We start from the raw sequence: 12,035 nt of genomic DNA on the forward strand, positions 1-12,035 counted from the left end.
CTTTAGGTTAAATAAGCTTAAATAATAGTGTTAAATACAAGACACTTCTGTGGCAGGTATATACAGAAATAAACACATTTGGCATTGTAAGTGTGGTTCACTGGCGCTTGCTCTAATGCTCTAGAAACCACTGCATAAGAACACATCTTGCTGTGATAAACTACACACACATACGCACACTCAGTCACAAACTTCCACACACATAATTTTTCAGTCAGTGAGCCACAGACAAAGCATGTGTTTATAAAAGACGACTAAAAGCAAAGAGAAACAATCCATTTACAACCAAGAGTTTTAGGCACAGTCTCTTCCTGTTTTATAAATACATGTCAAATACAACTGCTGCTCAACAGGAACTCTTCACGTTTGTGCTAACTTCTATTTTTTTGTTTGTTTGTTTTTTTTTTTCTTCTTTTAAACACAGTTTGATAACTACCACTTTGTTATTGCTAGGACATTGTGACAGTGAATGGAAACTACTGACAAACGTGTGTGTGTTTCGGGAAAAGCACCTTGAAACATCAAAATTTACTGCCCTGCGACCCTCTAATACAACACTGAGGAAAAAAGAAAAAGCAAAAAACAAAAAGCGTGGAATCAATTCAAAGTAAAATGGCCCAAAAACATCAAACCTTGAACTCTTTTGTGACTTTGGGAATCAGAAAGTCCAGAGTGAAACAAAAGGGTCTCAGTTGAGCTACATTCATATTTTTTTTTTTCCCGCCCCAACGGTACGTTTCAAGACCGCCACATGTGGATTCTTCTTGGTGCAAGCAGACAGTAAGTACCACTTCATTATGTCGAGTACACGCCCTCCCCTCCCCCACCTTCCTGCATCCGTGAAGGCGGGCACTGAAACAGCTGCGTGACAGTGTGCGCAGTACGATACAGTACAGCTGAGTATACAGTACAGTAGACTGACGTGACATACGTAGGTAGACTATATGTTGACTACAGTAAATGAGCTTTACATTCCACTACTGTAAGGAGATCCCAGGGACTTGGGCGGGGGCCCCCGGGGGTTTGCCTTCCTCGATTTTGCTCCAGGATGTTTCCCCGGAGTCCTGTTAGCCCGTGTGGAGAAACCGTTAACGGCATCGACAGCCTTGCACCTCAGACAGAGGTGGATCCCAAAACTTAAGGTCCAGATTGGGGGGTCAAGTCTCTCCACGTGGGGCTGCACGACGGTCTCCTAAAGCAGGGGGCTTTTTAAAGAGTCTCGAATACTCGGAGGGCTGATAATGGGTTGTTTTAAAGTTGTTTGCCGGCAGGTCATCGGGGAGTCCTAAGTAGGAGTTGAATGGGTGCCCACAAGGAGAGAAGGCCATCTCGCTCTCTCCATCTCATTCTTAAGGTCTCTCTCTCTCTTTCTCACTGCCCCCCCCCCCCCCCCCCCCCCCCCCTCCCTCTCTCTCCCTCCCTCTCTCTCTCGTTCAAGGTTTCTTATCGATGGTGTGAAAGAACCACTCTGTGAACTTCCTGAGCTGAGCCGCCGCTGTCTGGCTCTCCTCCTGCAGTCGCATGTTATCCTGCCTCAGGTGTTGCACCTCCTCCTGCAACATGGCCTTGTCCTCTTTTTCCTGAAACACGCATGCACACGCGCACACACACAATCAACAGCGGGACATGAAGCGAAAACAAATGGATAGAAAAGAGGCTGATAAAAGCCCCGGTTATTACAATAACATCCGTCTTTCGTCAGAGCCCTGTAAATGGGAGGCATTAAAATGGCAAAGCAGCTATTTCTCTGTCCTGATAAAAGTGCATTTCCTCTCTCCATTTTAAGCACATTAGTGGGAGTGGGAATGGGGGTGGGGGTGTGGTGGTGGTGGTGGGGGGGGGAGTGTTGGGCTGGGACCCAATAAGGAAAGGAAGCAGGATATTGAATTAAGTGGACGAGTTTGTATTACATAGACCTCGGGGCACCCATTAGTCAATGTCTATTTTTCTCAGCTGTGTGTCACAGACGTGGAAGAGGAGAACACAAAGGTGATGGAAACATAATCAAGAGACGGGCTTGATGTACATAAACTCACCTTTCTGAGGTCATGCTGCAGCTGCCTGAGGATCACCTCCAACTGGTTGACTTTGCCGGTCAGTGTGGAAGGAGAGCTGCTGTTGGGGAACACAGCGTGGGACGTTGTTAGGCCTCATGAATGACTCGTATTTCACAAATAAATCACAGTGACACCTTCTAGCAGGATCCGGAGGGTGATGATGGACAATTTGGTCAGCTGGAAGTTGACAATAAGTATTGATTGCTTTTAAAACACTGGGTCTTTACACGAATTTCATTACGTGCAATACATTGACATTCACCGGCAAAATATATGAACCGGGGTGTTGTACCAAGGCTGAGAAATGACTTCCCAACCAAGCTAAATGTTGCACTGGATCTGAATCTTTTCCTAGCCACAGAGAGCAGAACACAGCTGCCAACATTACACAAAACCTGAATACACTAAGACCTTGGCTCTCATTCAGTGGATGTTCCAGCCTGGACGGTGATAGCCTGAAAGTTTAACCCCTGCACACCATTGTCCTTGAGTTCTTGGCTTTGTAAAAATAATAATACACTGCCTATTAATTCTCTTGCATGAATACTTCTCTTTCACGGTGTTTCATTGTGTGGACAAAGCCTATGGACATGCCAAGCTATGATTGGCCAGTCACTATTTGCAGACCGGGTCAAGGGACGCCGAAGCATTTGGTGCTTGTGTGTTTGCATATGTCGGTAAAGCCTACTCTGCTTCCAACGCCGCTCCCTCTGCCTCCACCACCCGTCTGGTCAGCTCTCTTGAGATCTGCAAAGCCTCGGCCCGCTGCATGTCCGTCATGGTGCAGAAGGACGCCACGCGCTGGTCTGAAGACAGAACGGGTGACATCACAGGTTAAAATCGAGCCTTGGCATCAAAAAAAACCAAAAACAAACAAACAAACAAAAAAAAGGGAAATGTGTTCACCAGCGCATTTCCGAATCTCAACATGCAGCTAAGATAGAGCGGGACAACACAGCAGCAACATTCCTTCCGGATGGTCTGGTTCATTCATGCCTTGTATGAATGAAAGGTTTTGGTTGAAGCCGCCAAAGGCAGCCGTCCCATACTCGGGGATCTATTACCAGACCATCAGGAACAAGGTGGTAAACAGAGCATTTCTTGATAATCACAGATAACATAAGTCCCCTGTGTGTTGCTCCAGTGCCCTCAACCCTCTGAGTTTCCTCCGACAGCTGTTTGGCTCATAATAGGCTGAATCCCAGAGAGCTGTAAGCCACCAGTCATGCTTGTTTTACCATATCAGGCCCTTAAGCTTGCTCAAAGCTCCATGGAAAACCTAAACTTGGCATGTTACACTTAGGGACTGCTCAGTTTTAAGACGTAATGCTCTTTCCTTTAGAAACCACTCTCTCTTTCTCAAGCCTTTGGTCTGAGACTGAAGATAGGAGGATCTGCATATTCATAGAAAAGATTAAGGAAACCCTTCCATTAATTTAGCCCCCAAATGAAAGCTAATCCACTCCAAGACAAAGGCTGATGGAGCCCAGAGCTGGATGCTCAGACAAGGCAGGAAAAGACAGACCAAGCTTACATTTACATATGAATGAACATTTGCCTCATATTTGATGGCTGCATAAGAAAGATTAAAGACTTCGAGGAAAGCAGTGATGGGCACAGAAAAGGTGCTTGTCATTTTTTATTTTTTTTGGGGGGGGGCATGACCTAGTGTATCCACAAATTTAGTGGACAAACGGATAAAAAAAAAGGGAAAAACTGTCATAGAAAAGCAGATTACACTGAAGGGAAAACAAGTGACCGCAGGGTGCCTTGTTTATTTGTCAGGGACTAATAAAACAATCTGGTTTTTCAGCTTTTACTGCACTGAAAACCTTCTGAAATTTACAGAGGCTCATTTTTAATTCCATCTGCTTCTACTTTCAAATGCGTGGGGGCCGCAAGCCAATCCAACCTGTCTTTTTGCATCAAGAATATGAGCAGTCGCTCGATATGCATGTGACCACGGTCATGAAGGTCATGTATGCTTTACATCTCTGCCGTTCTTATATCCCCCCGGCTCTAAACAGCACTGGGTAAACATACGAGGCACAATGGCAGCCTGGAGCCACTTTCTGCACAGCAACAAGACTCCAGCTTACACGGGGCTTTTCTGGGCCAGCCTGGCTGCCGTGAGCACTACCTTCTTGCTGCCAGTCAGACTCTGCATCATCTCCACTGATCCCGCTCGTGTTAAATGATACGCTCCAGGCTGTGTGGCAATAAATGCATCAAAGAGGAAATTCTATAGAGGACTCATTAATTATCACAAATGAACGGTCACACACCACTCTGCCTGCTCGCTGGTCTCGGGGGTCAGCCAGAGTTCAAGTGGAAAGAAACTCGCTGGCGTGTTCAGAGTTTCCGTGATAGATGGCGAATACGCTGGCATGGGAGAGGTCAAATAATGTAATTCAACTAAGAAAAAAGATGAACAGTGATGATGCTGGTTATGGAGAGGTGAGGCTGAGTAAAATGGGAACGATATTGCTCGTTTTGTTTGTGAATTGATGTGCATTGCTCGATTCCTAAATAGCTTCTCCCTGACACAAAAACCAAAAATGCTCAGACAGACGAGAGGCAACGTCAGTCTCACTCTCACTCTTTATAAGGAGAGAAACTTTTTTGGGGGGGAGGAGGAGCACATAAGATGCTTACATTCATTTTTAGAAGATGAAAAAAAAAAGAAGCTTCAGTTGACCATATTCAGATGGTCAGATGATGGTTAACAAAAGGCCAAGGCAGGAAATTACCACAAACTCAAAACCCGAGAGCTTCATAGCGAAAGACATCTCACTGAGTGATGACTTGTTGGCTTTGTGGTGTGAAAATTGGCTCCATTTCTGGGCTGAGAAATGATTTCTTACATTTCCAAGTTATGGTGCTTGATGTGAATCACAATGGGTCTCAGAGCAAAGGTGCAAACAGCTGAACGATTCCTAAAAGTAACCTCCTACAGTACTTAGAGACACTACAAAAAAAACCAAAACAAAAACAAAACACAAACACGCAGACCACACAAACCTACACATGCAAGCCAGAGAGCACTTGCAGGTTAAAGACACACAAATAGATACACACATGTGCTAAGCAGCCAGGGCGGTTAGGGGGGAGAAGAGGGGGAGGGGTGAGTTGCAAAAGGTGCCAGCAGCTTCAACCAGGCTGGTTACCTTCGAAGGCTCGTGCTGCATCAACCAGGTGAGACCAGTCCAGGCCTGTGGCAGTGTCTGGGAGGGGCATGAGGCCCGGGTCGCTGAACTTGGACCTGTCCGCCAAGGAGCCGTCAGAGAACCAAAACTCATCTGCAGAGATAGGCAGGCACCCCGATCAGTGTCCGGCCTGGGTTTAGGACTAATCTGAGTCGCCCATCAGTTTGCCTCAGACAAGAGGGTTTGGGAGAATGGAGGGGCTTAGAGTGGGGAAGGCAGAAAGGGGGAGGGAGGGGGGGGGGGTGTTTGGACTAGTCGTCACTTTTGAAAGAGATAATATTTACCTAAATCAAGGCTACACATCAAACCAGCTAACCTGCCTGCGCTCGCCTAAGTAGTTCCTGCGCAATCATCCCTTCGGCTGAGCCCAACTCCAATCAGTTGTGTCTGCGTAAGAAATCCTCTTGCAGGTTCTAAACAATTGGACTTTAAAAGGAATATTTTTGTACCAGGGTGACGGCACGGCCGGCTAGCAGTGCATTAAAACACCTTCTCTGCATAGCACTTGCAATTGGCTGTTTGAGGAGTGATAAATGACTTGTCTAAGTGAATGTCTTCATGTTTCAATCAATATCTCCTTTCCATCCCCTCCGTCTCTCCCTCCACCCTTCTCAGCCCTGAAAGGCAGAGAGTGCAATAAACAAGCTCCCATTCTGCAGAGGGGCATTTAGAAAAACACGACAGGGGAAGCAGAGAATAGACAGAGCGAGCTTGAGGTGACGCTGACACTCTCCTTTCAATTTATCCAGCGTCTTGCAGTTTGAGTGATTCACTGTTTACCAAATTGGGTTGTTTCAGTAAGCCTGTTGCTCAACTACCCTTCAAAACAATCAGGAATCCATCAGGTTGACAGCCGGAAGACGCTAAAGAGAGAAATGTCTTTCCAAAAGCCATTTTCTATGTAACGACCGTCGATGGGAGACAGGCGAGGAACGGTATGGTAATGAGAAAGGGGGGACAGACAGGGGAGGCAGGCAGGGACTGATGAGTGAATGAAACGTTATGTATGACAGACATTGTGGCACTACTGATGGAAAAAAATAGGCATGTTCATGTCTGAGATCTTTAAAGTGCTGCAGCGTCGCAGGCGGGACACATCACGCCTCTTGTTGCTAACACATACGCAGTTGGGGAATACCGGCCAGGAGTGACAGGTGTCTGCTTAATGCAGACGGAGCGGCGGGCCCCCTTTGCAAGGTGCAAACCGCTTCACCCAGTGTGTGTGTGTGTGTGTGTACCAGTTGTTCTAATGATATTGGCAGGACACAAGTGGTTGTCCATGCAGACAGAGTGGGCAGTAGTGTAAGAGTGGTGTGTCAGAGGTCAGAGTTCTGCTTCTTCTCTTTAAAGTCGCTTCTCTGTGGCATCGCTGGTTAAGGCCACATCCACACAAATGTCTTCTACTTTCAAAGAACGCATCACTCTTGCAAAATTTACAGCTGAAATCAATTCAACAATAAACTTTTAGCAACCCGGTTGCCATTGTTTGAGGAATTCGGGGCTCCGACAGCTCCACATTGTTTTCAGCCAACGTTGAGAAATCTTTGTTCTCATTTGTGGCATTTTCCTGCAACTAAGCAAACACCTCCAGAACAGAGGATGTGCTGTTCACGACAGCACGCACATGCTGGCTGTATATCAGTGGTCAGGTTATACGTGATATTATTTCTGCCACAGAGCTAAAATGCTTATCTGGCTGGAGTAATATTTGTGTGGATGCAGCTCTTTATATTTGCTAAACCAGCCAGCCTATTAAGAGTTGTCTGTACTCACTTCTCAGATTGGATGCTCCTTGGTTGTGAATCATACGGGGAGGCAACGTGCTGTGATAAGGTGGGGTGGTGCTGAAGAGGATGTCATTGGGCATGGCTTGGTCCAGCATGGAGCTGTGCGAGCTGGTGTAGGACGAGCCCTTACGATTACTGCAAACACTTTCATCCGACAGCGTCCGGTATAAGGAGCGTCTTGGAGATAAACTGCCCACTGCTGAGACCTGAGAGACAGAAAAGGATAAGAAATTTCTCAAGAAACTGTCACAATAATGGAAAGGATGGAACTGAGTGGCCTCCGAGCAAACCGGCAAATACCCCATGTCTGCCCTTTCCCTGCCCTTCCTCAGCACAGCAGGTTTACACGAGCGGGCAGCCGGGTAGGTAAGGAGGGGTGATCAGGGAGTAGTGTCAGGAATCAATTACCGTCTTTGCCCTCAGTAAAATGCAGATGGATCGAGCACAGCTGGAGAGTGTCTGGCAGAGTGGTAAAACTGGGGACAGGGCTTGTGGAGGTGGCAACAAAGGTCACCGCACAGAGGCAGCCAATAGTCATTGAGCTTGATGTGAGAAGCTGCGGACGGCGGAGAGGACTCAGCGCAGCTGCCACAATACGAGTTTAAAAAGAACACTGCTGTTGCACTGACAGAAAAGGCAAAGATTGTGTCCACAAATAATATAAGCACAAATGGAGGGCCTGGACGAATAGGAATCACTTGCACAAAATGAAGATTGGTGCGAAACAACTTTATCAAATGCAAGACATGAAACAAGGATATAGCTTGTCAACACTAGTCTATAAAAATATGAAAAGATGCCAAGATGCCTCCTGGTGCACTGCACAGAATTTAAGATTTATGCACGGCAACAACGGGGTCAGGATGAGCAACCACACAAGTTGTGAGGTTGAATAGCATAAGGGGAAGGGGGTGATTTTTGCACGGAGAGGAGTCCACAGGAAGCCACTATAGAGATACTAGAGTTTCACGGCTGTGGCCAGAATTTTGACAGAGGATCTCCTGTTTAAACACACCAAACCACAAACGCCAATCCCATCCATCATTGTCCCGTTTAGCTTACATAAATATTGCAGCAATGACATCAAAAGTAGCCACAAATGATATGCGGGGCAGTTGGCCAGATGGGTAAATGTCTGCCTTTGGCTTCCCAGCTGTAACCAACACGACACTGGTATCCCCGCAAGCCAACACCCAGCCATCTCCATTTCAAAGACAGATCCCCCCACAAATCCCATGGTGAGAATTTAACAAACATCTAGTGCGTCTTTAAAGTGGAGATATATACTGGAATTCAAAGCAGCGTACATATGCAGCCTGCAAAGAACATCTCAGAGGTTTTAACTTAACAAGGTTGTCTCTCTCTTATTGCAAATTTTCCCACCCAACTTTACGAGATTAGACCCTGTAAGGTTCTGGCTCATCAAAACAACTTCAAACAGGATTTTTGCTGAGCTCCTATAGAGAGAGAGAGTGAGAAAAAAAAAGCCCAGATTTAGAGCTGCAGTAAATGGAATCATGGCAAATGGGCTTAATGTTTTCTCAGAAACCATCTATTTATGACATCTCCAGCGCCACATCAGGCTTTCTGAAAACATCTTGGCATGGATTAACTGATCCTGCTGTGCACATTAAGCACAAAATATTGTATTAATCAAACCTGTAAAATTACAGACTATTTTAGCGTTTCGAAATGAAGCTCAGCTGGCAGCAGACAGCCTGATTTGGGCTGTTTGTTTGAATTAATTTGTATGATGGCAACACTCTTAGCAGTCAAGACATCAGTGACACATCCAGCTAGATTCTTCCTGGTTTCTGAAAATTTTCTTTTTCCCTCTCCGCCTGCACAGAACAAAGACAACAACCAGCGTTGGAAGCCTTTGACGTGCCACTTGGGAGGATGTGTTGGATAACCACCGACTCAAACGCTTCTTTTCTTTCCCACAGGAGGTTCAAAAGAGGAACGCTGTGGGAGAATGAGCTGCGAGAGGCCTTTCCTTTACGTCAGCCACACAATAGTCCGTGTGTGGAAGGGCGTCCCAGCGGCCACCTCGCCTGGCACGGAAAATCTCCCTGCACCTGCTTGCCCAGACAAAGAACGGCACTGGATGACTACCAGAAGTGACACATGCATTAACCTTAACCGTACACTCTGTTTAATTACTGAGGAAATTAACCAAGTCAGATTGTATTAAATCAGAAAATAAATCAATGGCATTTCCAAGATTGTCATTACTGTAATTTGATTCCTTTCTGTGCCAGCTAATGATTGAAAACATGCTGCCCCCCCAGAAAAGAACAGTATGTATTCATTGGGATCAGATGTGTGTACGGTCTGAGTGTCTGGCTTTGTGCTCTCTCTCTGGTATTGCTTTTCCACGCAGTATTTTGCTGAACTGAATCAGACAGGAGAGTGAGATTACAACAAAGACTACTCTTTGAATCCAGCAGACAGCACTGTGCATCTCTCCACTGATTACTGCTCTTTCCCTCTCTGCAGGAAACAAGATAGAACTAAATGAAAGGAAATCAAAGTGCAGGCCTGATATACCTGTTTTTCATTTTAGACCGCTGCTGACACTGCCTGTTCTTTTGAAAGTACCATATTTCTATATTGTAAGCTCACTGCACAACAACAAGACAAACTAATCAGTGCACTGGGCTGCTTCTTGTGACGGACAAGGCCTGTCTGTGCCAGAGGACATACTTGTATTCACAAGGGATGAAAAAAATAACCCATTTGTATGTCTCCAGGGTCCCTTTCCTGGTAGATAATGGATGGGGGCGGCGCAGGGAACTCAAGATGCAATTAATAGAATCTGCGGGATCCGAGAACATCAAACATCAATGCACTCTCTGCAACTTCCTGCTTTTAATCCATGACATCCCGACTGAGCAAACTCGGTCCCCATTATAAATTAAATTAAACACCCTGTGCCAGTCAGTGGGGACTGATAGGGTCTTATGTTGAGAGAGACAAGGGGCTGCATTTTGACAGAACAAAGCACCGCAGTCCAAAGAGCATGAAACAAGTGAATTTAGGGTATGTTTATCACTTTTGCTATTTTAACTGAGATGCATGGCTGAAAAGAGTTGTACTTGGTGAATGTTTTGGGTGAGACATGAAATAAACAAATCCGAGTGCTATCTCCCATTCTTTTTAAAAGCCAGCTGTGCTTGCACCTTGGTGGATTGTTATAATCACGGTGCAACTTTTCTGTACAGAATTTGTGGCGAGCTGATTACATATTGCGACTGACCAGAGAGCCGAGTGCTGGCACGCACACGCACAACTCTGTGTGCGGTCTGAGGGACTTGTTTACATGTATCATTGTGAGAAGGGCAGTTTAGTCAAGGTGAAGAACGGGAAGCACAATGGCAGATATACCAGACCAGACCAAAGAGGGTTGTCTAAGGGTTGGATCATCATGTTCCACTGGACTTCTCTAAATATCTGAAGCAGCTCAGTCTGCTTGTGTGTCACAGGCAGAGTGCCCGCGGGCTCAGATGGACCAAGTCTATCTGCTATATAAACAATGTCGGTGCTTTGGGGGGGGTGACAACTATGTTGGTCTGAAGTTAGCAAAGCGCTTTGCCGTGCTTTGTGTCAAGTGTTAACATCGGACCCTTCTTAGGAAGTTGTTTTGGTTTTTCGGAACCAGCTGATAGGCAGCAGATGTTTGTCCTCTTTTAACTTGCTTCCCAGAAAGACATTATCTGCTCTGGCTGTGGCCTTGTCTGAATGACGGTTGTGAAGGCAGCGCGAGAAAACAGCCTCAGAGGTCGCAGTAGATCCTTTTTCATATTTATCTTAAAAACCTTCAAAGTTTCAAGAGGTTTTATTTGCACATAACATGGAATACACAACATTTATCATACAATTTAGAAATGGGTCACTCAGTGCAGACACAACGAGCTCACCTTCCGACTCCGCTCTGCTCCTGGAGGGCTGTCGGGCAGCATCATTTTAAGGTATTCTTCTTTCGAAAGTCTCTGCAGCGACTTGCCATCTCGCTCAGCAGCCTGGAGCCGGCAGGCGGCCTCCTGAGCATACAGCTGCCTGTGGACAGTACAGAGGACGGACAAGAGCACAGCTCATCAGAGGTGTCACATGAACCACATACTGCAGGGGAGGCTTTAAGCCATCGCCGCTTGGGCTGAAAGGGCCCGTGGCCTCAGATACAGCTGTCAGTATCACACAAAGGGTCCAGGCGGACCCGTCTTAGCATGCCAACATCGGGTACCTCCCCGCTCCATGCTAGAGAGGTGACTGCAAGGAAAAAGGAACGGAGAAGAAGCTAAGGAGAAAAAACGTCTTTCAAATATCAACCTGTCAAATCTCACTCTTATCAAACCCACAATTAAAAAGACGGTGAAGGTGACGCCAAGCACTGTGAGAGGTAGAAAGGAAGAGGGAGGGAAAAAAAAGAGGGGGTGGGGGGGCTGAAAATACACACAGAGACAGGGCAGTGCGGGGGGGAAAGGTGCAGCTGACCTCGCTGGTGAAGCCGTGTGACTGTGAGTCCTCTGCTTTTAGTGAACAGCCTGCGAGCATGACACACTGAGTGCTGTTGGCACAGCGTTACATGACCACAGGGGGATACATACTCATACATGAGATGGCGAGATGATGGGACCGCCCGGTTGCGATGGCTACCTAGAGACACTTTTTGCTGACAGTTGCCCTGTTTTAAGCTTCTGGCACCATGGCAACTACACCTTAAATATATGAACGGGTAGCACAAACGTCCGCGTGTGACGGGCAGATGTGCTCTCACTGATCCAGGAGATCTCAGCCTGAAAAATAATTTATTTATTCTGAAGGCTGCCTCCAAAACAAAGGAGTACAATTTCTGTTTACTCATAACTTTGTGCTGAAACTGAAGGGATAAGCCCGTCTTTTTTCCCCCCTTTCCCAGTTTGTTCTTACATGATCGACCAGTGATTACGAGAAGGCAGGATCAAAGTTAAGGCCCTGCCCTTTGC

The 12,035-nt window shown here is 46.3% G+C and overlaps 1 protein-coding gene across 4 annotated transcripts in view; it reads right to left on the minus strand.

Annotated features, from left to right (window-relative positions):
* Positions 1-1,433: 1,433 nt before the first annotated feature.
* The window catches only part of LOC115055341 (signal-induced proliferation-associated 1-like protein 2), a 73,304-nt gene continuing 62,702 nt past the window's right edge, over positions 1,434-12,035 (minus strand). For 2 of the 4 annotated variants that reach the window (XM_029521071.1, XM_029521068.1), the window contains 6 exons: positions 10,971-11,109; positions 7,037-7,256; positions 5,225-5,356; positions 2,746-2,863; positions 2,037-2,115; positions 1,434-1,580 (listed from right to left, as the gene is read on the minus strand). In XM_029521071.1, coding sequence (XP_029376931.1) covers positions 1,434-1,580; positions 2,037-2,115; positions 2,746-2,863; positions 5,225-5,356; positions 7,037-7,256; positions 10,971-11,109 — 835 coding nt within the window. The remainder of the gene's footprint in view (positions 1,581-2,036; positions 2,116-2,745; positions 2,864-5,224; positions 5,357-7,036; positions 7,257-10,970; positions 11,110-12,035) is intronic. The other 2 variants (XM_029521069.1, XM_029521070.1) reach the window with 2 other exon arrangements.

The sequence above is a fragment of the Echeneis naucrates genome, chromosome 15 (assembly GCF_900963305.1).
Source record: "Echeneis naucrates chromosome 15, fEcheNa1.1, whole genome shotgun sequence".
Lineage (NCBI taxonomy): Eukaryota > Metazoa > Chordata > Actinopteri > Carangiformes > Echeneidae > Echeneis > Echeneis naucrates.